The 27,223-nt window shown below is 37.6% G+C and overlaps 1 protein-coding gene across 3 annotated transcripts in view; it reads left to right on the top strand.

Annotated features, from left to right (window-relative positions):
• The window catches only part of LOC122876003 (CUB and sushi domain-containing protein 1-like), a 491,774-nt gene that overhangs the window by 455,582 nt on the left and 8,969 nt on the right, over positions 1–27,223 (top strand). For 2 of the 3 annotated variants that reach the window (XM_044195789.1, XM_044195805.1), the window contains 16 exons: positions 1,448–1,624; positions 3,681–3,866; positions 7,244–7,420; positions 7,985–8,170; positions 13,521–13,694; positions 13,831–13,897; positions 14,444–14,550; positions 16,277–16,350; positions 17,277–17,388; positions 17,591–17,770; positions 18,299–18,361; positions 19,176–19,337; positions 20,670–20,782; positions 23,359–23,446; positions 23,759–23,885; positions 26,369–26,431. In XM_044195789.1, coding sequence (XP_044051724.1) covers positions 1,448–1,624; positions 3,681–3,866; positions 7,244–7,420; positions 7,985–8,170; positions 13,521–13,694; positions 13,831–13,897; positions 14,444–14,550; positions 16,277–16,350; positions 17,277–17,388; positions 17,591–17,770; positions 18,299–18,361; positions 19,176–19,337; positions 20,670–20,782; positions 23,359–23,446; positions 23,759–23,885; positions 26,369–26,431 — 2,056 coding nt within the window. The remainder of the gene's footprint in view (positions 1–1,447; positions 1,625–3,680; positions 3,867–7,243; positions 7,421–7,984; positions 8,171–13,520; positions 13,695–13,830; positions 13,898–14,443; positions 14,551–16,276; positions 16,351–17,276; positions 17,389–17,590; positions 17,771–18,298; positions 18,362–19,175; positions 19,338–20,669; positions 20,783–23,358; positions 23,447–23,758; positions 23,886–26,368; positions 26,432–27,223) is intronic. The other variant, XM_044195800.1, reaches the window with a different exon arrangement.

Raw genomic sequence — 27,223 nt, 5'->3', positions numbered from 1 at the left:
AAAGGGTTCAAGGGAGAAAGTGGGAGGGAAGTAATCATAAAAGGAGGGTGAGAGTATGAAAGAAAGAGGCTTAAAGTTTGTGTGTGTGTACAGAAAAAAAGGTGAGCATGTGTCTCTTAGGGCAATAGACGTTCTTCAGAGAGCTGCCATGGCTGATAGAAACAGAGAGATTAAACTAGAGAGCGATAGAGAGAAGGAGCCTGATTCGAAGTTGGAGAGAGAAACAGAGAGAAGCGAATGGGACCACAAAATGAGGACACAGTAACAAAGAGGTGGAGATGAGGAGTCTGGTGGAACGCTGGTGTCTATGCATCGAGCATTACATTCGAGAAACAAGGTCTTATCGGAAAATTGGGGGGAGAAGGGTGATGACTGAGGGCCAAGGAGAGGATGGAGTAATACAATTTGGGGGTAAGGGGAGATATCGGAGGACCAGTCATTTGGCAGAAATAGAAAATCGAGAGCAGTTTCATATCTGTGTCCTCCAGAAACCTGTGCTCTGTAAAATGTCGATTTTTCCAAAATTGAACCAAAAACTAGAAGATTTTTTTTCACTGATGTCCGTTGCTTTGACACTGTTGAACGATTTTTTACTAGTTTCTACTAGAGAGGGAGAGAGACTTTCTCTATGTTTTCTAGCTAAAGGGAATTTAATTTGAGATGAGTTATTGGTTCTCTCTCAGGCAATTCAATTAAACTCCATTATAAATAATCTTTACAGGCATGACTGTATACTGCAATACAGTGTGAGAAAAACAGTATGGGTTCTGTTTAATTATTTGTGTGTATAAATGATATTGTAAAATTACAAAAGGTATAAAAAGCTTGCACCTAATAGTTAAGGCCCATACCACATAACCTGAACGTCCTTGATTTGATTCCAGTGGTTTGATTGAGACCTTTGTTACATGTCATACCCTTCTCTCTTTCTCTCCACGTTTACTGTCTCTACATCAAATAAATTATTAAAAGGGGTAAGCAAAGGAAACCTACTGTGTAATTCAAGTTGATAACAGATTTGTAAAATGAATTTCTTGTAAATTATTATTTTAAAGACATCACAAGTCTTTCAAACTCAAATAAAAAAAGATAAGACTGTTTTTCCCAACACCTAATGAATATTTATCTGCTATCTGTGTATTTTGAACAGTAAATTAGAAAAATTAATTTCATCTTTGATGTAGTTCACAGCCCCTTTCTTTCTCTATTTCCTGTGTATGTACACAAACTCACACACACTTGCATTGCCCTCACCTTCTCCCTCTACTGTTGCTGTCTCCTGCAGTGACCCAGCTGTACCACCTAATGCAGTAGTTTCTGGAATCTATAGTTGGACACAATCCCACACACACAAGCACACACACACACGCACACACACACACACTAACACACTCTCTCTCTCTCTCTCTCTCTCTCTCTCTCATTTAATCTCCCACTGTCTCTGCAGCTATTTCCTGTGGTGACCCCGGTGTACCCCCCAGTGCAGTAGTATCTGGAACCCACAGTTGGACGTATGGTTCAGTGCTGCAGTACTCCTGTCTGCCTGGAGGGATGCTGGTGGGCAATTCTACTCGCCACTGTCAGGAGGATGGCACGTGGAGTGGAGTGCCACCATACTGCACTGGTAAAGGCACACTGGTCGATAAAGCAGAATGCCCAGTGGTTTTTAGCTTGTACAATAGCAGAGCATAGATATTTAGTCAGTTACATTGTCAAGCATTTTCATATAGGCTGTTCAAAATGAGAGGCATGTTGGCTGCCTGGATAACAGAGTGTTTCTAAATCTAAAGCAATAATCCAGCAGTCACACCCATTGAAATCAACAGCATCTATACTTAGACCTCCAACAGGGACGTGTGTATCATGAAATTACAAGAAAAGCTATAAAAACCAGCCATAAAAACAACTGCCAGTTTAAGTTTACCAGATGATGCTATACATACATCAGGCCACATAAGTAAACTACTAAAGAACAACAACAACAAAAACACGCTGCTCAAAATAAATCCTCTGTGACTTCAGTGAACTGAAGAATGAAGTTTACTTAGTGAGCAAGAGATAAAATAGGTTCAGCTGTCAAAAAACAGGATCATCCCATCTGGTGCAACAAGAGTGAGCCATATCACACAGGCAAGTCAGTATGAACATGTCTTCAGTGTGTTGTTGCTCCAGCATAACATACTGCATAATGTCACCTGTAGCCTACACTGTGCTATATGACAATAACAGGTACTAACTAGAAGTGACAGGTAAATATGATTGACAGTCATGGTTCCTGTTTCAAAATTCCATAGCAATTTCAGCACTCACTTCTTCAAATGGATTTGCTTTAGATTTGTACTGTAGTGACAGTGGCAGACTGTCAATTAGGCCACTACATACTATAGCTGAAGGTTATTCTTCACGACGGTATACAATTTGTAAAATTGCACTGAGGTATAAATCTAGCCACATAAGAATGTGTTGCAGGACTAGACTTTCCGGTTTCCACAATTCTGAGCATAAATAACATAACATACCAGAAGAAACATTATAATTTAAAGCAAGTTAACCCATTAACTAAGTATAAACTGTAGCAAGCTGTTTATATCTTTGATTATAATTACCTACCTTCTAGCTTACTTAAAAAATAGCCACTCTATTACGATATCGTCTTTGTGCAACAAAAAAATACTTTCTATCCCAACTACATAAGACACAGAGAGAAAGCATTTCAATATTTTTCAACATCTTTTTACAGTGTAATACAAAATTCAAGTAATTGGCTTGCTACTAGCTGGTGCTTGTATGAATTTGTCACTGTTATTATCAAAGTAATTCATTAATTTACACATACAGAGAAATGGACATAATGTGTTACTAATATAAACTGAGTGCCTACTGTACTGTGTGTAACCTGGCTTGAGCTGCATGTGTAAAAAAATAGAAACAGAAAAGGAGGTGGAAGAGTCCTGGTTTACTACTCAGGTTGTAAGTGCTTTTCTACAGTAGGCTTACACAGATCCTACAACACTACAACTGATCAATTCCAAACCCAGCATCAACTGTCTCAACAGCTGAAATGCAATAAGCTTACTCTGCTGGCCTCAAAACAGAAGGCTCAGCAGGGCAGAATCCATCCTGCAGCTGAAGACCTCATTGAGATGCAAGAAGCTGAATTTGGAGCTGTACCCTGTTAAACTCACAAATCGATGGAATATGAGCTGCTAAAATTGTGACAAGCTCAGTGCCTTTACGCTAGAACAATTTGGTATAGCCTAAATGCAAAGTACAGTTCTACAAAGTTTGTGTGTCTGGGTATGTGCGTGTACTGTATGTGCATGTCACTGTATATGAAAGACCAAGTAGGCAAAATATTTGCGCATTTTCTGCAACAGAGGTTATGAGATGACTAACATCGCAAATGCTTTTTAGTTGATGTTGTTGCACGCATATATTTTTAGCATGGTGGCCCTAGTGAGAGACAACCTCTACCATTTAGTTACATAAAATCAATAAAGCCTATTAGGAGATGGACAATGTGTACAGATTTTCTCTGCATGTGGTTACGTGTATTTCTATGTTTGTGTCTCATCAGTTTAGGACTGTGGGGGGGTCCTTGGTTGCTTCAGTGGTGTGCATGTGTCTGGCTGTTGGTGTGTGTTTAGTACATTAACTTTATGTCTCTTTTCACGCTATAGGTGTAAGCCCAGGAGTCTGTGGAGACCCAGGAATCCCTCCCCACGGTGCCCGTCTGGGGGGTGATGAATTTAAAACCAAGAACCTGCTGCGTTTCAGCTGCGAGGCGGGATATAGTCTGATTGGCTCAGCTGAGAGGACCTGCCTTAACAACGGCACCTGGAGCAGCACGCAGCCTGTCTGTCAAGGTGCAACAGCGTGGCAATGACTTAATGTGACTAATGTCGCTACGTGAAAATTTGACTCTGTTGAAAGATGGAACAAAAGTCATTAGACACCTATACTTCAACTCACACTTCAAACAGCGAACAAATCACCTTTATTTTTCATAGAGATATATAGCATCATCATAGCACTTGGTTCTGTAGTATTGAATATCAAAGGAGTGAATTTCTCCAGGAGTCAAAATAGATATTTATGGGGATGTTGTTCGTGTTCTATTTATATGCACAATTCATTGACCTGGTTTTATAGTAAAAGACTGCTGCTTGCTTTATACAAGGGACTTGGATTTTTGCTTGCTGAGCACATGCTATGTGCATATTTCTGTTTAGAAACATCATACATTTCAATACCAAGTTATCCCTGTCTCAAATGAGATTACCTTTGGGTCCCAACCCAGATTCTGTAAAACATTGCTGAAAATATAAACATTGCTGTAAAATGAAGCAGTGAAGATTTTGTATAAACCCACAGTGCATTTGTGGCATATGGACTTAATTATTCAGCATTTTATGTGAAAATAAATCAGCTCAGCCTCCAAAGTTGAACAGCTTAATCTCTTCTTTGGAGAATACAGTAGCATCAGGCAACTTGGCATTCTAGTGACAGTAAGCAACTAATCCATTACCAAACATAGCTTAAAGCACATTACATACATTGTACACTGTACATTGTACATTATATATTGTATAAATGAAGCCTACACATTGCTATACATGCATGAATTAAGATGGATGTAATTAATAAAATGAATAAGAAGTACATTTATATGTATAGTTAAATGTAGTATATGTATACATTTAAATTAAGCTACATACGACACAAAAATAAAACATTTATAGTATATTTTTGCCATTAGTAGTGATCTAATATGTAGACAAAATTCACAATTGTCATTCAACAGAAAAAAAACTCCAAGTTCACACCATGTAAGAGGTTTATGGAAGTAGCAGTTTGTAGAAAAAATATGGAGATTCAAGTTTATGTGTATGTGCATGTTTATATCTGTGTGGCCCAGATACAAAAGATTGAAGTGTGTCACTCCTAACTGACTGAGCTGGATCTTCCACATCGCTGTGGTAATAAAGTGTGTCCTATACAACAGCAGTTTTCAAAGACACTCTTTAAACCCATGGGGGTTTAGGGGAAATTAAAGTGGGTTCCCATAGTGTTGTAGAGACACTGGAATCCTTAGTTGCTGCCTCTGTTACTCTCCCTATTCACAACTATGTTAGGTAGGCTGAATAAAACACTGCTGAGATTAATGCCATTGTACTCTGACGCAGATTTTAAAATCAGTTGGATAGGTGGGCTGTTCTAGCAGTAATTTGAGTGGATAGGGGGGAGGAAGAGTGAGTCGTACAGTTTCAGTGTACTCTATATTATTGTGTGGCTGTGACCCAAAACTAAATAAAATAATAAAATAAAGCATAAAAGCCACACTGACTTAAATGAGGAAAAATCAGATCTATTCACATGAATAAATATATTTGGCTGCGAAATGGCAACGTTTCAAACCAAAATGCCATATATTTTGTTCAATAATTTACTGATTTTTATAAAAAAAAAAGTAATGCCAGTCTTTCAGTCCAGAACGTTACTACATAGAATTTATTTATTTTTTTATATCACTCAGAATGTTAATAGAAACCCATAATGCGATGTTCCTTCATATTCCTTCCAATCAATATTTTTAGATTGTATCTCATTTTGGCAAAAAAACTCCTTAACAGAAGCAGCCCTCTACCAAAACTAGAAGTGCAAGACACAGGACTCTAAAATGTAATGCAGTTGTTCAGCTTTATAAATTAAGTACTGAATTTTACTTCTTCTATTTTGAATCTTGGTTTTCCTACATGTGCTGAACCACTAACATCAAAATCTAGCCCTCTAGTCTGATAGACACACAAACACACAAACACCTTAGAGGTGTGTGTCTGTTTGTGTGTGTGCACTAGTGTCTGTGTTTGTGTAACGCTAATTATTTATGTCTGTCTACAGTTGTTTTTCATTAAGCTAATAGTGGTTAAAAGCTGATCCAGAAAGGATGAGACATCTATCACTGAGACACAAAGACAAAGAAATCCATACACACATCCATACAGAAACACACACACATACACAGACTGTTGCACACAGCATGTATACTGATAGCACTCACAGCCACAAACAGTAAGCTGCCGTAGACACACACACACACACACACACACACACACACACACAGTTTTGCATGAGGTATTCCACCTACGCAGTCTGTCACACACACACACACACACACATATACACACACACAATATTGGACAGAGCTTTTAGGGGCTCTAACTAATGAATCCCATCAATAGGTGTTGATTGTTAAAGGCTGTCAGCTGTCATGATCTTATTAGTGAAATGTGCTGTGGTTGGTTGCTAATTCCTGTCTGTTCTGTTAATGTGCAGTGCCAGCAAACTAAAGATTGATGGACTAGTTTAGATCAGAGACGTAATCCTTTCCCATCTGCATTCTTGTGTCCACCCCGACAGTTTTGTCTTACAATCTACCAGACCAGCAGTGGTTCAAAAACAAAGAAATAAAGATCCTAGCCTTTGACTTGGCAAAAAAAAACATACTGCTTCTTGTCCCACAAGAATAAAGGGAAGCCCTAAAATCACTGTGAAAGCAACACATTGTATAGGCTTTAGTGTAGAGCCTGTTGAAGCAGTTGTGAAGATGAACAATGAACTGAAATGTCAATCATACAGCCAATCTCAAATTATAAATATGTGCTCTCATCATTGAGACTTTGTTCTCCCCAAGATAACTCGGGAAGGACATTGTCTACAAGTACTGACTGACAATTAGCTTCGCAACCCTGCTGCATGACCAATGCTTCTTCTTACTGTTATTTGTTTCTTTCACAACTGTTGGACGTCTTACCATGATGATCTTATTTAAAACACTGCTGCATATATATTTGCCGACAGCATGTCATTTTTTTAACAATAGGCAGAACCAGGCAACAACTGTCCTTGGAGCAGTTTAAGGCTCACTGCTTTGCTCACTGGCACTTTGGCAGTTATAGTGGGCGCTGCAGATGTATTACCAGCCTCCTGCCAGCCTCTAGCAAACAACTGGAATACTGTACATCTGCCATTCCGTGCTGGGAATCAATCCAGCAACCTTTAGTTATTAATCAGCCTCACTACCTCAAGGACATATTTAGAGTCATTTCCAGCTGACTCCAATGATAATCTCATTATTGCAGCCTACAGCTGATCAGCCGCGAGTGACAGGAAGACAGTATTGCTCACACTGATATTATCACTGTGATTAATCACCACTGTTTAATATTTCCTCAATTCTCAGCTGTATCCTGTGGTAACCCTGGCACCCCAGCACACGGCAGAATTGTCTTCAGTGATGGCATAACTTTTGGCAGCTCGGTGGCTTATGCATGCTGGGATGGCTTCAAAACATCAGGCCTGACCACCAGACACTGCACAACAAATGGGACATGGACAGGACAACCCCCAGACTGCACTGGTAGGATAGCTTTAATATCATTGCATCATAGCTTCATTAGCTGTAGCACTACAAGTGCTACTGCAAATAGTGTCAGTGTTGGTGCATGTGTAGTGGTTTTTTTTAGTAAAGGTTTTAAGAGGAGTATAAATTGTGCATGAACTGGGCAACCTGCTGCTGTGCAAGTACAGAACTATACAAGGGTTTGTTGTGTCTGAGATTTCAACTTGTATAGTTTAACAGAGCCAGTCAGAGGTTTGGGAAAAAGGAGAAAAAGAAGGTGGGAGGTAGATGAAATGAAGCGGGAATATGCTTCAGGAAAGTTAAGGAAGGCAGTCTGTGAGAAAGTTGAGTAGGAGGACAAGGTTAAGGGGCAGGCAGGGGGAAGTAAAAACAGCGTTTTTTCAGACTATGTTAGAAAACACAGTAAGTTATAGTACAAAGAATAGATAAAATGAGATTGATGTGTCCAGAAATGTTACTGCCCTGGTGCACTACTACACTACTGTACCATCTGACAGATATACACTCTACATACTGTATGCATGACTATTCATCCTGTAAAATTTCTCTCACCTCCTTTAGTGATCAGTTGCGGAGACCCTGGGCCAGTAGCCAATGGAATCTATCTAGGAAGTGAATTTACCTTCAACCACACTGTGAACTACCGCTGTAACCCTGGTCACCTGATGGAACCACCTGGACCTGGACATAGCGTTCTGCGTTGCACTAAAGATGGAACCTGGAACCAAACCAAACCCAGCTGTAAAGGTAAGAAGAACTAACACCACAGGATCCACAGGTTCAGTACATTATGTCAGGACACACTACGTCTTGCAAATGGATTTGATCGTTTCCAGTCAAACCAATACTTGTTGTTTTTAGGCTGAGAGCAGTATTGATATTGTCTTTTAAAAGTCAGATAGAAATGTATTTATATTAGCCAGAATTAGTTTTTTTGTGACAGAAACACATTTTGCATAAGTATCTCTTAAATTTGGTTAATTTTGTGAATAATATTTGATTTAGTTTTTTAAAATAATTACAACAAAACAAGTTGGACAAATCAAAAATAATAAATACACATAAAAATAAAGAACATAAAAACAAATACAAACAAAAAATAACAAAAATGTAAAAAAGCAAGCAATTTCTCATAGTCAGTTTTTCAACATTTAACAACAAAACTAATAAACAAAAAGGACTCAAAACATATTCAAATTAAGCCTGTAAACTAAAAAAAAAAAAAAAAATATATATATATATATATATATATATATATATATATATATATATATATATATATATATATATATATATATATATATATAGTGTGTAAGCAAGCTTGTATTATGTACATTAAATGAAACTTTGAGAGGTGATATTGACAACCCATCACCAATGAATAATTCATCTTTATGTATACATTGATTTTAATTTACTGATACTTTTTTGTGTTTGTCTATGAGATGCAAGCTACAGGAAAGCTTTTTAAAAGTATTATTGATTTCAAGAGACTGAACCTGAGCAGCAAGTATATATACCAAAATTTTGTTAGATTCTACACTGCAATTAAACACCATATAAAACATGTGCTGGACGTGGAAAATGTGGCAAGTCTCAATGTAAAAGAAATCTTCTAATAACAAGGTACTTAACAATGAAGAATAACAAGCGCAGTTATTGTTATAGAGCTGTGCAATTGCAGCAAAAAAAGCCCCACAAAAACAACACACAATTTAAATGAGAACAATAGTATTTCAATATGAGCTGGCATACTAAAATAACAGATTGTGACTTTAACAGTGCATTAGAAGGAGGCCAAGGGAAGATTAACATTGCTCCTTACAAGTGTTAAATTAGGGTTTATTTCCTGAAACCCTTCTTTTTTCACAAGCACAAAGGGGGAAATATAAAAGAATGCATTCAAATAAAATGAGTCACAGTTTTACAACAGCCCATATTTAGAGTTTAGACTGTGATACTCAACAACAGTAAAAGGGAATGTTTCCTGAGATCCTCCGTGTCGCTTCTTCCCACAAACAGAAAATCTCCTGCTGGCTCATGCAGTTGCTGAGGCTTTGAACTGAGATGAAAAAAACTGAGAAAGCCGGCAGAGATGCTACTGAGATGGAACCATAGAGAGATGTAGAGAGAGGGAAAACAGAGAAGTAAAAGATACTGTAGGTGATAGAAAATGAGACTGGGGCAGGAAAAGGAAGAATGGGAAAGAGGGAGAGATACAGGTAGGAAAATGCTGCAAGTCCTCTATCGCTTTCTTTTGTTCCTCCTCTGTCTTTTCTTCTTTGCCCTCCTTTGCTCCTCACTTCTCTTCCTCTTTAGATTCTTCTTCTACTGTTCACGTGTTTTTGTTCAGCTCCCCTGTTTTCATCCCGTCTGTGTTCTCCCACTTCAAACAATCCACAACTCTTAATTTGATCCTGTTTTGGAACAACAGATTCTTCATACAGAGACACACATGCACACACAGAAACATATTGAATGAAGGAGTTGTAAGCCATAAAAGTGTAGCTTGACAGGCAAAATTCATCAAGTGAGAAAGAATGAGAGATTGAGCAAGCGAGGCAACAAGGAGGAGGCATAGGGAAAGGAGGGAAAGAAAGAAAGAATGAAGGAGTAAAGGGAGGAGGGGCGGAAGGAAGAATTGAAGGGATGAATAGGTGTAGTGGAAGAAAACATTAGATAACAGAAAGAGGAGACACAAAAAAAAGACACAAAGACAGAGTAATGCAGAGATTAAGAAAGAAAGAAAATGGGAGGTGGAAAAAGAGAATCAAGTGGGTGAATGAAAAAGGAAAAAGAGAGAATGTGATGAACCATCAGTGGGGCTACAAGGAGAAAGCGACAGAGAAGCAAGGGAGAGAGAGGAAGCGAGCAATACCTGCCCCCAAACCTGTAAACACACTGTGAAAAAAGGGATTAAGCCCATAAAATGTGTTGGCTGGGTGAACTGCGCCAAGAGAGATATGCCTAAAAGACGAAGGGAGGGAGGGAGAGGCAGTAATGGTGTGAGAAGGAGACCAAGCGAAGAAGATAAAAGAGGACTGGATCTGGGACAGAAGGACGAGGAAGAAAGGTGCAGGGAGAAAGAAAAGAAGGGCTGGAGGGAGAGACTGGAAAATAAGTAGGAAGACAAAAGGAGGCAGGGGACCAAAGTATAAGAAAGAACAGAGTGTGGAGATGTGAGAGGAAATAAGAAAGGGTGGGGAAAGGGAAAGGAGTCAATGATTGCAGTGACAGAGGGAAGAGCAGAGGTGCGTAAGCATGCAGGGATGAGTGTTACTCCTCCAGACTCATGGGAAGCCAGCCCAGTCTATTCACAAGAAGGGAGAGACACAAAGAGAAAATAAAAGAGTTAAGAATCCTTCAATGACAGACATAAGTGTTCTTTGGGTATCAGAGACCTGCAGAAATACTGTGCTGGAATATTAACTGCTAAAGTCAATAAGAGTGTTGATTTTATTTTTAGACAGCTGGAGTTTGATCCCTAACAACAAAGTTGTTTTTTTTTAGAAAACCCTCATTCAAGTTATCAATTTGAATCCCCATTAGCTTTTGGCTATCCAACATGGAGTCTGGAGTCACACAACAGAAAGTGATGAACAGCACACTTTAAAAACTGGATTTGGAATTGTCTTGTGTGCAGGTATGTACTGTATATATTTTTAATGGGACAAACAACAAGCAGAACACGTTGAAGAGTGGAGAAAAATAACACGGGAAAATGAAACACGAGTTTGGGAGGATGACTTTAGGGAGATGCAAGGCTTCTTCAGGACACTGGTGACATACAAAGCCAGAATTAGTCAACTGATTAGTTTGCTGCAAGCACCAGCGGTTGCCTAGAAACCGCAATGTTACAAAAAAAAAGACATTTTTTGTAGTTCAAAACATTTTTTTGTTTATTGCACTTTGAGTCTGCATCCAAAAGACTGGTCATAATGCAACAGAGAAACAGAAAAGACACTGAGAAAAATGAAAAGAAAATACGATAAAAGGTTGACAGAGAAAAAACTAAAGAGTTGGAGGGAGAGGGCAGGAGAGAAACAAAATACAGAAAAGGGCAGTCAAAAATAGAGATAAGGAAGATGTCCATATAATGTGTATATTTAGTATTATTGTTGAAGCAATACATGTTATATTACAGCATTTTGTCCACAGATTAATCTGTATGTTTTTTTCTGTTCATTTCAGTATGTGCTTATTGCTGTATCTACTGTATATACAGCATGTATGTGTTTTTTGTGTGTGTATGTCTGTTTGTGTATCTGTGTCTGTCTGCCTCCCTTTCTGTGTATGCTTTTGTGCACTGTATATCATCATAGCAGAGTGAACGGAGCGTGAAACCATCTGTCTCCTGGTTAGATGAGAATTACACTGACTTTATTAAATGTTTGAAACCATGCAGATGGTTATCATTATCTTAGGGGGTTAGGCACATGCACGCTCATGAACGCACACACACAGATGTTTATCGGGGTGTTATGAAGTTATATGTACAGATGTCTATGCTCGTACAACACACTTGCATGTATTAACACATGCACAGGTGCGCACAATTGTACGTGTCACGTTTCGTGAAATCTTGTGAAGCTGGTGTAACATCATCAGGCATAAACAACATGTTGTCATATGATCACAGACTCCATTCTCCAAATTTAACAGATGCCTTTTTAACGCAAATTAATCGATTTGATCTGCTGGACCATTTGATATCAACATTGGTTATGTACACTAGCAGTTATGAAATCAAGTTCCAAAGTAGCTGCAGGTTTGTGTGAATCATTAGCATTACATAAATAGCAATCCCACATAGTGAGTTGCAAGTATAAATATGTATTTCTTCCTGAAATCCCCAATGTAGGACAGCATTTCAAAAGGAGGAGGTTGATGGAAAAGTTGTGTTGTGGATAACATTGCCAGCATTTGAATTAGCAGACTTGAGGAAAACAATATCACAGTTAACTTCCAAGCACCAGAGTGGAAGCAGGAATGCCATCACAGACAATGCAAAACCCCAAATGTCCTTTCAGAAACTCTCAGGCCATATGGTAACCGTGGTTTTTCTTTTGGTTAAGCAACTTAAATGTGGTGACCTAGGTCATCTGCTGCTTTAAGACAGTAAATGTCCATATGGTGATCACAGTGGTCTGCTGCTTTTGCTCTTCTCTGTTTTTACTTGATGTCACACCTCCCATCTGCAGCCATCTTGGCATGTACCATTGTGAATCCCTCATAGTAAGCACTTTTTTACTATATATCACATATTAGAGAGGGGAAGCACGGGGTGGCTCATTGGTTGTCACTGTGTGGGGTTTTCCTGCATTTTGCCTGGTGCATGCTGGGGTAGACACCAGCCCCGACATGACTGAATACAAAAGTATCTGGCTTTGGCAAATGTTACAATGTACTTAAAGTCTTCTACTTCAGGCTTTTCAGAGAGTTCAATTGTTGCTTCATATCTTCCACATCTTAGGGCTACATATCTACAGTACACATACACATAGGGCTGTTTTGTCTTTGCGACTTTGACAATCTGAGATCTCATCATGTTATTTGGTGCTGATTTATTTGTCTCTACTGAAGACAAAATTGCAGATATTAGCAAAAGATCAAATGAAGTATAAACATCCCATTGTAATAGTATTAGCCATTACTGACATGCTGTTTGTTAAACTATCTGTTTTGTACTGCTAGCTACAGTCAAAGAGCAGTGTCAGTGTAAAAAAATAATGTTCATTCATTCAGTTGTTAGAGCCTACATCCTGTATACTGTAAATTGCATACTGTAGAAACTAAGGCAAGACAGATCAGATTAAATCCAACAGAAACACACCTACAGTCACAGCTAACAGCTGTATTTGGAAATACAGTGGGAAACCGAGCACCTGGTGGAGAGAACATGCAAATTCTATGCAAACACATACACACACACACAGGAAGGAACAGTGCAGAGATTCCAACACAGGACCTTCCTGCTTGCGAGGCGGCAGTAAAAACCAGTGATCCACCATGTTGTCACTTGAGCTTTGTTAATTTACATTATATGATATCTTCAGTACTGTAGGTGATCTTTTACATCTCTGTGTGTGTGTTTCAGTGATCCTGTGTGGACCTGCTCCTCAAGTACATCATGGGAAAGTGGAAGGAACCGACCATTCATGGGGATCGAGTGTTAGTTACAGTTGTTTCCAAGGTTACCAGTTGTCCACCCCTACTGTGTTAACCTGTGAGGGGAACGGGACGTGGACAGGCGACGTACCACAGTGTCTGCGTAAGTGAGCTGGCCTTCACTACTTATAAACTACTACTTAGTAACTTTAACTGATCCACATCGCTGTTGCCCTTTCAGTAACATTAGTAGTTCAAACAAAGCAGAAGTCCTAACTGTATTTGTTGTCTCATTTAAGCTGTCCTGTGTGGTGATCCTGGCTCCCCTGGAGGAGGATTCAGAGAGGGGAGCATCTTTTTCTACCGGTAGGAAAAGATATAGCAATTACTGACATACACAGACACTGCTTTTCATATGTTCATTTATGATAGGTGTGTAATAACAACACAAAGGAATGTTGTAGAAAGGCCATCAAAATTTTTTGAAATACTTGCTGCATGTACATTAAATGTGTTTTAATGTAAAGGATGAAGTCTGTCTTTACTGTGAAAGCACCTTGGAAAATGTTGTTTGTTCCGTCAAGGTTACCAAATGTTGACTCGATAAAGTGTATCTAAAAATAGATTAGACATTGTTTGCCCCCATGTCTAGATGTCAGTTTGAAATACTGCAAGGACAAAAGAGATTTTGGTTTGTGAGCAAAAACAAGTAAAAAATGTAGGCCAAAGGTGAAGCTGTTCAATAAAGAGCTGCAGAAACTTATCACACATATCACACCCTAACCTGTCCTATGGACATCAAACCACTCCAAAATGATCAAGTGAAAACAGGGAAACACTGAAGACATATTTTACTATTGCTCATCACTTCTTTTTGTTTTTTGTGTGATTATATATTTGTTTCCTATGCAGGTCAGAGGTCAGGTTCTACTGCCATGCCCCCTACTTGCTGGTAGGCTCTGCCTCCAGAGTCTGTCAAGCTGATGGGATTTGGAGTGGCCAACAACCAGCCTGTATAGGTAATTAAAATACTACCACCACAAGAACACCAAATAACTTAAGCCCTCAAACACAATGTGAGTGTGTGTCAGTTTTTAAAATGTAAACAGTACCATGATGATGATTCACTTTAGAATGTACCTAAATATCATACCATGTGATATATGGACTTTTTATAAAATATTGAATATAGCAAAGTAATTACTACAGTTTTTCTCTGCTGCCACCACTATAGCAGACTCAATTTCTCCTAACAATGTTGTATGTCTAGAGAACAGGAGGTTCCAACCCTTAATGTTTAGTAACATGTCCACTGTGAATCCATAAATCCATATAATACCTTAAAATCAGTCAACTCCACCCTGCACATCAAGTTTATCATGTTCATTATCCAGGTGGCTGTGAGAGAAAATGGCTGAACAACTGTTTCTGTGTTTGTTAATTTTTAGTTAACTCATTTCATGATACTGAGAACAATGTTATTCACTACAGGCTGAAGTTACAGTCCAGGAATGTTTTTATTTTATTTTATTTTTTTACACAACATATAGCTTTTTTGTGCTCACTTTTGAAGGAAATAGTGAATAGCATAGTCAGCTACGCTCTTAACACCCTTCTGCATCACGCAGAAGAACCTGCATAAATTTGAGATAGATTTCAGCATTGACAGAATGTTTATGTAAATCTTTGAAATATTATATATAACAATCTTTCCATAATTGTGAGGAGCAGACATTTCGTTTACTGCAAAGAAAAACATTTAATCAACAAGTTATGAATAAAATTGTGTGAAATCAGATTATTGGTAAACAAGATTGTGGAGCTTACTCTTGTACACATTTTAACATTAGTATTCCTGCGCGGATAGAGCTGAAGATATTATCTAATCAATAGATGAAGTGTGTAGTTTTGATGTCAGCGTTTGGTTTCTAAAAAGATTTTATCTTGGAAAGCAGCCATTCATTTTTTGAAGGGAATTTTATATTCTTGTGGTAACTGTTCTGAAAGCATGAAGCTTATTTTGGAACAAGTTGTGAAATCACAAGGAAAAAGCTGAATTATTTTGTAAGAGCTGAAGTGGAAAGCAACACAGCAGCCATCATAGATTTTTTAACATGTTCCTCTGCTATAAATAACTGTATTATGTGTCATACAAAACTATTAAATCTATCCATGGTGCCCCAACCAGTATTGAATTACTTCTTGTAACTTTCCTCTTGTTGCTCTAATTGCTGCTGAATGATATCAGCCTTTTTTACCCCTATACATTACTTTAAGTACTAGAAGCTCAAGCTGAGGTGGGAAGTAACAAAGAACATTTACTCAAGTACTCCACTGTATTGCATTTTTGCAGTAGTAATACTTTAGCTTATTACATGAACCTACAGGTTACTTTGCAGATAAAGGTTTTCCTCACAAAACATACTGTGTGTTAAGTTTGTTGAATTAGATGTATTGTGATGCTGTTGAGGCTTTGGATACTTTTGCTATGACTGAGTACTAGTAGCTGCATTATGCTAATCTTGTGGAATAAGTTGAAAAAATCCAGCAAAACAATTGTACGTGTGTAAAAGTTGATGATACAGTGCACTGTAGCTGAAAATCTGTGCTGAGTACATTGGTAAGCTTACACTATGTATGAAATATCAGAATGCTTCTTTTGACTTGGAGAATGATTATAAAAATGTGAAAGCATAATGCTCAATATTTGTGTGTGTGTGTGTGTGTGTGTGTGTGTCTGTGTAGACCCAGCCTTCAACAGCTGTCGTGACCCAGGAACTCCAGCCTATGGTATCCCAGTCACGGCCCAAGGCTTTCAGGTGAGAAATATATCAGTTGACTGTATACTTGGTAAAACTGCTGTATAAGCCTTGAAATAACATTAAACATACAAGTTAAACTTGCCAAAAAAGATACGTTTAGCAACTCTGGCATGCACTGTATGTATTTTAATAAAAATGATTAAATTAAATTTGCAGAGTTTTATTGGTTAGTAGATTACAGTAGGTTTCAAATCTAAACTTGATGAGGAGCCGTTAAACGAAAGTAAAGATGAGTATATGAGACCTTTTAGTAGACCATGTCAAAAAATGGCCCCATAATTAGTATCCTGCCACTTTTAATGTGATCCAAGGATGCACCGAGGCAAGTACAAAAGGAGTTGCAAGAATGCAAGCAGGATGAGTAAATTCATGAATATTAATCTCCATCTGGGTTACAATGGACCTAAGGTTTGCAAAGTTCCTTATTTGGAAAAACAAGAGCCAATCAAACATGCAGGTCAAAAATAACGGCCTGGTCAAAAGTGGCACCCAGACTTTACAGTTGACAAAAAGAGGCAATATTTTCTTTTGTCTTACGGAACAGGCTGTCTGGAGCACACATAAGAACCTGTTGATGGAATATATTGGCCATATAATCCCTAATGGAATTCAAGCAAACATGCAAATCCTTCAATTTGTGGAGGTATAATTGGATATTATCCACAATCATATTTCCCCTGACATCTCTACTAAGAGAGAAAGGGTTACCACCCACGTTATGGAGAATGATGATTTGTTGTTTTATGTTTTGTTAGATTTAAAGAGTTAGCAGTGAGTTAAGGGGTCAATTATTTATTTTGACAGTCAGAATTTTTTCAAATTAAATGACAACTACCCTATGCTGTTGAGTGTGGCAGGTCTTAAGAAGCTATAGGGTTAACAGCAAATAAAGAGGGCTTTTGTTGTGCTTTTACATCATGTAGGTTGGCAGTAAAATTTCCTTCAAGTGCCGTAAGAACTACCACATCCTTGGTTCCACCACAAGAACGTGCCTAGAAAACCTAACCTGGAGTGGAACTCAACCTGAGTGCATATGTAAGGAATAACTATGTCTGTTATTACTCTGTGTACTAATATTGTTTGTCCTTATGTGTGTGTTAATTCTGTTTTGTTGTTACTGATGAGTTTTTTGTTGATGTTTATGTTGCATTTTACTCATTACTTATTTTGGTTTTATCGAGAGGAACGCAATGTCACTGTTAACTCTGTGTTTATTTTTCTCCTTCCCATCACTCAGCCCATTCATGCAGACAGCCAGAGACCCCCAGTAATGTAGATGTTCGAGCTATGGACCTGCCTACCTTGGGATATACGCTGATCTACACCTGTCAAGACGGTTTCTATCTGGCTGGGGGATCAGAGCACAGAACCTGCAAAAGCGATGGGAGATGGTCGGGCAAACCCCCGCTCTGTAAAGGTATTCAGATTCTATCTTGAAAATGCACTGCTTGTATAAAATGGGCTCCTGTTGTGTCTAAATTTAAACTGCATGTCATAATCCCATATGGCTTTAGATAAATACAGATTATCACCCTGATATTATTGCTATGCTCTCATAAATCAGCCTCAGGCGTACCATGAATGCTTGGGTGATTTTATTTTTATTTTTTTTTTAATCACATACTCATGGCCCTATCTAGTCTCAAAGACAAGGAGCGGATGGCTGTGAATACTGTGTTGTATGACAACAAAACAAACAGGTTTATAACCAGACAGGAAATAGACTGCCAGTTGTTTTCTTCTTTGCATTTTGTCTGTGGGCAAATAATGGGCAATTAAATTATTATATTAATAAATACTTATATTATATATACTTAATATTTTCTCAGTCCTGTCACACATTAAATTTGTCATCTATTCCCAACCCTATCCATACCAAATATACTGTCAATAAGCTAAACCATCAAGTGAGCTAAACTAAACTTAATGCTATTTTATGTTTCAGTCGGAGTGAAGGTCAATCCGAAAGGCAGAGGAGAGTCAGATGTCCAGAAGAACAAGATCCGAGGTGTGCAGAATAAACAACTACAACACACACATACATTGTAGTACTTAAACCACAGATGTACTGTATATATACTTATTGCACTTGCACATTTCCTTGGCAGCTTGTTTTTGCTGTATTTCAAGTTGAAATACTGTTCATTGTTTTTCACAAGTTTTTTTTAATAAACAGGATTGTCACAAAGTATTTTCCAGAGAGCTATTGTGGTAGGACGTTGTAGTGAGTGTTAACTACAAGGGTCTTCGGTCTGGACAAGCAGTCTTGATTCAGATTTATACAACGAAGGCTCAGATGAAGTAAATAAATCAGTGAAAACATTCAGGTGCAATACCATGTACTACCTTGTAAGTTTAAAGTAGGATTTTATGATCAATATATGCATTTAGAGAGAGCCTAACACCAGAGAGACTGACCAAAGTTGTGCGATTGTAGCAAGAATACAGAAGCTGCTGAGTTTTGAATAAGTCATATTTCAAAGTGTTGGACTCAGACAGGCAGAGACTAACCCAGTTAGCAGTTGTCAGTTATGAAGGAACCAGAAGTAGATATGTTTAATCTACTTCTGTTTTTTAGCAAACCCTTTTACCCTTTTCTTGCCATCATTTCTGTTCATTACTTTTAACTTGTGGCTGGGAAAAGTTGCAAAGGTTGGGTGACAAGAATGCTGAAGTTGATCCTTTTAAACTGAGAAAATCGCATGATGTTACTGGTCAGTGCTGAGGCAGTGGTGATATTGTTACCATTATCACTTACAATATTTTGATAAAAAAAAAAAAGTCAAACAAGCTTTAAATTTGTTTCTCTGTCTCCATTACAGTTCCAGTGGACGTGTTCTCTCTAAACTCTGAGTGGAGTGGTTTTTACGAGTACCTAGGGAAGAGACAGGCCACCACATTTACAGTTACTGGGTTCAATGCTACCAGCGGCAGAGTTAACGTCACATTGTTGGAACCCAGCGGAGTGTCAATCAGACTGTCAGGTAAAAAAACAAAGAAAACACTTTCTTATTAAGAGTCACTCTGATTAATTTTACTCTGAGTAACTTCACAAAAGACCTATTATTATGTTATTTTTATGTTTTCAGAGCTTAAAAACAGGATATGTAAAACTGATCCAATAAACCAATTTCTTGAATCAGTTTTATTTCCTTAGATTAATTTTGCATCAATAAAACCATAGTCATAAATGTTTGAAGTCATAAGATGTACGCGAAATAGAAAATAATTTCCCCCAATTACCCTGAAGAAGATAAGCGGATATAGAGAATAGGTGGAAAATACTTTATTTCACATGGTGCAGAAATGATAGCTAAATGAAAATAAAGAGGATCTGTCTTTATAAACATTCAGTCTGCAAGGCTGAAAAAAATGGTTTTGTGCAAAAGCTTTAGAGCATACAGAGAAACTAGTCATTAATACAATAAATAATATAACATGCAGGGGCACTGGTGGGAATTATGAACCGCCTGACAAGTTGTGTGCCTGGGCCCCTGTACACCAATGCATCTGCAGAATACCCACACCAGTCTGAAGGGCCTTATTATTACCTGAGCAACATAACCTCCCACAGCAGTGCTCCAGTGCACATGATGTTGTTGTTTTTTTTAAAATCTATATGTACTGTAGATACATGGAGTGTATTGTATGGAAATTACTGGCAGGTTGACAAAACAGGTAAAGCTGCACTCGTGAGTGAAAACCTTCAAAATAGTAGCAACTGAGAAAAACTCTCCCACTGACACTCAAGTATGTTTTGACATTTCTCACAATGACATTTCACAATCAATAGTTCAGCTTGAACCCAGGGTCATGAAAGATTTTCTGCAGGTGAGAGACAAGGGCTCTCAATGTATAAAATAATTTTATTTTGAATCTGTGGTATTTCTTTTACATGGACTTGTCATATTGAACAGCAACAGTTTCTGTGTTGGAACTACAGTTAACCAAGTAGAGACATGTAGCTGAAGGGTAAATGTCACTTTTTCCCCAATAATGTGTCAGGTGCTTGGTGAAGGAAATAGAGTACAATAATTCAAAATGTCAAAGTGTCTCCTTTTCTCTGTTTGTCAGTCAATGTGTCTGTTTGCCTACCACCCTGTCTGTCTGTCTGTCTGTCTTTCTGTTTGTCAACCTCTCATGCTACCTTTGCCTCAATGTCTTTCTCTTTTTCCAGCCAAGTGCCAACTCAAATTAGAAGTTAAATTGCTGTTTTTGCTGTTTTAATTGCTATTTAAATTATACCAGGATCAGGCACTAACCCCATTCTCTCTCCAAAACAATTTATCTCTCTCTATATATATCTATTCATCCAGGTACCTATAAGTCAGAAGAGAACCAGCTGCTGTTGAAGGTCTACCAGGTGAAGGGCCCGGCAGAGCATTTCCTCAGCAAGTTTAAAAACGACAACTGGGCTATGGATGGATATGTAAGACAAACTTCCTCATCAAGCATTTCACAAAGACATCTCTTTATTAATAATCAATATCACAATATTAATGTAAAAACAGAATTTTAATAACAGGATATGAACAAATCCTTAAAGTCGATGAATGATGATATTGATTTATTGCCCTGCCCTACGCTGTAACAATAACATAGTACTGTCCACAGCACATTACTCACCCTGCACCTACTACGCTGGACGGGATCTTGCGAGAGAGGTTTATTGAAATTCCAGATAAATCCTCAGTCACATTATGCAAAACAGATTTTGAAATACAGTGAACTCTAATTAACATATTTTCAAATAGAGGAATGATGTGGTTTACCAAGAAACTTTTGTTTCCATGACAAAGGTGTAAGAAATAAATTGTTCCATAAAATAATCACCATTAGCTGAAGTTGCTAAAAGTCATCAGAATCCAGAAATCCCAAGACATATCTATCCATTTGTTACTACGGATACAATACAGTTTCAAAAGGAAGACCTTTTCCTTTTATTAGTCTGTCCACAATGTTTACTGTCTTCTAAACTTTTATAGGCTAAATACTATAGTGTAGTATAAAATGAAGACATCCAGCTAAGTTGGCCATTATAAAGAATGGAGATGTATCTTCTACATGTCACATCTAATTGCCATCTGTCATCTGGGGTGATCTCTTCTGCCCAGCTATGTCTAATATTATTTTATATTATTATTATTAATATTATTATTATTTTTGTAGAAAAATAGAAACGTAGCATCTGTGACTTCACCCATTGAACTGAAGCAGCATTTCAAAGGAATTTTTTGCTTTCTTGCCGAGAGTTGGATGAAAACATCAATACAACTCTTATACCCGTACTGTGAATGTGAAGCTACAGGCAGGAGACGGTTAGCTTAGCTAAGCATATAGACTGGAAACAGAGGGAAACAGCTAGCTTGGCCAAAGATCTTCCTTCTAAAGCTCACTAATTAAGTGTAAAAACAACTGGTTTTACAGAGAACTATAACTGGAACTATAATTGCACATCACACTCTATTTACTATTGTAAACTATATCTCTCCTCTGCCATTTAATTTGAGTGTCCGATTTGATGTATGAAATGTATCCACTATATATTACCCAAAAAAAGATTCCGACAATGTATCGAACTGTATGGATTTGAAAATTACCGTTGTGCAGCACTACACTTATCAGTGATGACACAAATTCATGATGATTAATAAGTTACTGATGTCTCACTTTATTGCTCACCATAGAGTAAACTACTGTATACAGGGAGTAGTGAATGAGTAAATGAGGGAGTGATTTCAGACACAGCCTTGTTGTCACCGTAAGGTTGCAAGGCAAGGTCTCCTGCAGAGACTCCAGGACGTTACTGGCCTGGTCAGTAAATAGTTCCAACATGTAACTCCCCATAAAACCACAAATCGGGGGCTCAGATATTGTTGAATTATTGCACATTTGCTCTGTGTATTCATAATTTCTCTTAGATGTGCTTAAATTGTATTTTCTTTAGACTGTGAATGTATTCAATCAGCTGTATAAAATTTTACATGAATATTGAATGCAATGGGTGTCTAGAAAGTAAGACAAAGAGAGCAGAAAATAAAGATAGAAAGTCAGCTTTGTGGGGTTCCATGTTCCATGTAGACTTTTTAACTTAGTTCGATGTGATATTTGAAGCTGGGACTTCTGAAGATCATGTTTACAACAGGGGAATGGATTAAAAATCTGATCCTGTTTGAGGAGCAGAGGGTGGGATGGAGGGATCAAGTGGGGAGATTGTAAAAGATAGTAGCAGGCAGGGATGGAGGAAAAAAGGATGTAAGAGGAAGGAGGGAGAGCCATAGACAGCCAATTTATCATGTTGCGAATGACAGAAAGAGTGAGGGTAAAAAGGACCAGGTTGTGATTCCTGAAAAACAATCTTTTTACAGTTAGAAGATGAAATTTCGATTGTCAATTTGTGGGTAAAACATTGCTGCTTCAATCTCCAAACAAGAGATGGTAGAGAGGGGAGGTAAAGGAGTTGGGAACAGGAGAGAGGCCAGAGTACAGGATGTGGAGCAATACTGTTGATGAGGGGAGAGGACAAGATGAAACCTGGCACTCAAATGTATATGGCATAAAATCAAATCCTAAGAAAAATAATTGTTTATTGACTTTAGAGACTTACTTCTACTGTAATCCTCAAGAAAGACAACATTAAACTGACTACTGTTAGCTTGATGTTGTCATCCATCCGCAGTCAATTACATAATTACAATGACGTAATTACATATTCGTCCTTAAAATATTTTCACCCTATAACCACACCTGTCTCATACATCCTATTTTTGACTCATAAGCCACTTTTTTAATTCAGCACTGTTTTCATAGTGAAATAAAAGAAACTGGCTGCTGTGGTTCTGACTTACAGAGTTGAAGACCATCTACCATACTACCTCTGCATCAAACTAGCACTTGTTTCTTTGTAATTACATCACATAATCCCTTAATGCTGAAACATCATATACAGTATCCCCCACTGTCTGTACAAAGAGCTCATATTAAACTGTATGTTTCGTTTATCAGGTGACTGCAGAATCAGACCAGAAGACTTTTGTCTACCAGGGGCATATTCACAGTAAAGACTTTGGCAAGTTCCATCTGACGCGGCAAGGTGGGTCTCTCTGTAACATCAGCACCAATAACAACCACAACAAACAATACAGCCTTGATCTTTCTGGAACACAATGTCATACTGAAAGTGGGACATTGTGGAAAGACTAAAATATTCAGTCAGATTGAAGAAATATTATTGAAATGTTTTGGGTAGTGTAGTGTAAAATAAATTTAATTTCGGACTGAGTAAACATGAGAAGTAAAGCTCAAGTATACAGACTAATAATGCAAGAAGCATCTAATACATGTGTACAAAAGGGTGTTTGCATGTTATGTGTTCATGCATGTGTGGGTTTATCTGTATCCCCAGGTCCTGTAACCATGGCAATGGACCCATCCAACCCCTACACAAACAGCAGCTCTGTGGCAGCAGCCATCTTAGTTCCCTTCTTTGCCCTCATCCTCTCTGGATTTGCCTTCTACCTCTACAAGCACAGGTAAGCTATATCCTCATTGTAAATCCATCAGAGAAAAACAGACAACCAGCAGAGTAGAATACACAACAGGTGTTTGACTTCTCTGTAAAAAAATGGTAGGTTTGATGCCCTCAGTCAAAAGTAATGTAAAAGCATATCATTAAGTACAGTATAGTAAAGTAAAAGTGAAATTATAACACACACATGAACAGCATCTCAATCAGCTGATCTTTAACAGGTTCACCTGATGAATAAATATAAGAAAATATCCTTGAATTATTTTCTTATACAGATATAACTTCATGATTTTCAGTGCCCCACTATTCCCTAATTTGCATTATCTAATTCAGTAATTTATTTCATACATTTCCTTGAAACACCCACTAACTTATTTTCAGTTACATTGCATTGTGATCTCTTAAGGCTCCTGTCGATGAAAGTCTTATTACTGTATATCTGACTTTTGGTAAATGTTAGTGCAAAATCGTGGGACCTCTCATTCTGAGCGGCTGGCACCAAAACTTGAGTCTGTTTTTATCAAGCTTCTCAAAGTAAGAAATCAATCCTAACTGCTTTTAGGTGACACATATTTTTTCATACTTTTAATCTTTGGAATCAACTTTATTAACCTTGGAAAGTCATCCTACGTTTCAGGATTAAGGAGAGGTGCCGTTTACCATAGATGGCTGCGGCATTGAAAAACAATAAATGTCTTCAAAGATAAGGATTTAAATGCCTTCACATTTATTTTGTCAAGGGAGTAATGCCCTATTCGCAAAACTACATAAACACGTTCTTCTTCTTTCATAAACAATGAAATGCATCTACAACAGTGGTCCTTTACAAATGTGATGGCATGTGATTGGATCTTAAAGTGTAAATTAAAAGAAAACCTTTATTTTTTCTGAGAGTAAATGTCCAAAACTTACTAAAAAAAACTCCTAAGTCCCACTATGAAGGAAAGGTCAAACTTACAGCACAATTCCTAGGAGTGATTCTGAGATGCTTGATAAATATGAGCACTTGAGTCTTACACAATAGTGTAACCTTTTTCACCTTTTCCTTCCACAAAACAAATCATACCACAGGGCTCTAATGTAATGAAGGTGCAAATGTTAAGGCCAGCTTCACAACAAGAAAAGGGTTACTGTCCAGGTACAGAGTAACAAATATACATCAGCCTATATATTATTATGCAGTACTCCCCAAATGCTTTCAAGGGCAGATATTGTCACTTTTCAAGTTTAATTCAGATTACAGTAGACTCTGAAATCCCTGTGATCATGCTATCTATGAATAATATCTATACAGTTAGACTTTATCTTCAGTTACTTGCAGTATGATAAAATGTTTTGCCTATAGTGGTTCAAAGTCTTAAAAAATGTAGTTTGTTTAATCCATTGCTTGACTGGATGGATACCTCCCATAAAGATCACATTTACATGACAAAAACTTTCAAAGGGAAGTTAAGAATAATCTAACCTAGTATAAATCTTCCTTAATGACATTGAAAATTGTATACTGATGTGAATTTAGTTGCGTATGAGATGAAAAATAAGTACGAGTATTACCAAATAGGTGCAGGCAGACAAGTAACTTACTTGTGACCTTCCATATCAGCAGTCCACCAGCAAGGTGCCTTCAACAACCTTGCACCAACATCACATTAAAGCCCATGTAGTAAAGAGAGTAATGATAGATTTTTTTTCTTTGAAAACATCATTAATTAGTGAGTCTCCTGTTCCACATTGAGTCGAGTAGATGGCCAACAACACTTTTGAAATAAATTGAGTGGACCAGATAAGAGTTTTTTGGAAGGACAGGCAGGTTTACAGGAGTTTTAAAACATAATTATAGCTCTAAAACTCCAAGCGCACCATGAAGGTTAAATTTGATTGACCTTAGATATTAATTATTGTTCCTAGAAAGTTCACAAAAGACTTACAATGCCTAAAGATGCAAGATAATTCAGAATTATATTGAGGGTAAAATGTTATCACTAACATTTCCTTAAGACTTGTGTGTGAGATACTACATCTAATGGGTGTTCTGACTTCTGCACTTCACTCAAAGTCATCTTACTCATCTAACAATAGTCATTATTACACATTAATCTGTTGGCTTGTCATTTATGGTAGCTGGATGCTACAGTGCTACTTGCAGTAAAAATGTAGTGTCCTGCCCTATTGATGTTATTGAGGAAACTGTATGTCTAGGTAGAAACATGCTTTGTTAGCCAGTTAGTAATGTGCTTTGCTATGTACTAACCAGTTAGTATAGTAAATCCTGTGAATGCTAAGATGGGGACTGCTGTGTACAGGGCCATGCAGAGTTACACAGATATAGACAGTACTTTTAGTGTAGTGTACCAATAGCTGATTTGGCTAGTAGATTACTTACACTACCGTTACATTACTTTACACTTTGTTACACAACCTGCTTGAAAGTTGTGTGTGCTAGTGCAATGCTAGCTGATGTATATTAAAGCTGATGGTTGTATGCAGGACATTGTCTGCTGACACAGATGACAATGAGAGACCAAAAGACACCTGGGGGCCTGGCGGCAGGTAAGACTGGCACCTGTCATTCACCTGGTTTCAAACAGCAACCAGATCTCCGCCCGCCGCCACATCCTCTGTCAAACTTGTCATCCCTTGTTTTCAGTTTTTAGATTTTTCTTCATGCTGTTAAGTAAGGCTGCACAATTGACCAAAATATGAAAATTTTATTGCCTGAACTGAACTGAATTTGTGTACTTTGTCTTGTATTACTGGAAAATAAAAATAAAACCTGAAAATAAAATTTAATATTAATTCAGAGGGAAATGGAACAAGAGACTTCTCATATCAGCTTCAAGTATACTCAGGAAAAAATGAACATATAATTTTAAGTTTTTAAAAGCAGTGCAGCCCTACTGTGTCAAAACAGCTATCATTTAAAGGTAGGGGGCATTTTATTTTGTCTTTGATCTCATTGTCATCTCTCTGTCAGTGTGATGTCATCAAGAACAAGTACAGTATTTGACCTACTATACCTACTATCCTACTGGTCTAATTGAAACTAGTAATATGTAGAGTATTTTTTCTACTGTTACCTATAACTTTCATTACTTTCATCTTAACAGTACGTGTATGGTAAAGTTAAAGGTAAAGCTAACATAATGCCTAGCCCAACATAATGTCAAACCAACAGAAATAGAAAGGATTTCTTCACATAAAAATGTTATAGCTTAAATGAGAAACTGAGTAAGTAAAGTAAGGTGTGCATGTCTACACTGCAATTTCGTCTTGCTTTGGCTCATATGCCTGTACAGTATCTTTAATACTGTCAAAGCAATTACGTGTGCATTTTTTCATTCT

This window comes from Siniperca chuatsi, linkage group LG1, assembly GCF_020085105.1.
Source record: "Siniperca chuatsi isolate FFG_IHB_CAS linkage group LG1, ASM2008510v1, whole genome shotgun sequence".
NCBI lineage: Eukaryota > Metazoa > Chordata > Actinopteri > Centrarchiformes > Sinipercidae > Siniperca > Siniperca chuatsi.
Note: the sequence above shows the minus strand (reverse complement) of the source record. Positions and strands in the feature narration are given on the sequence as shown.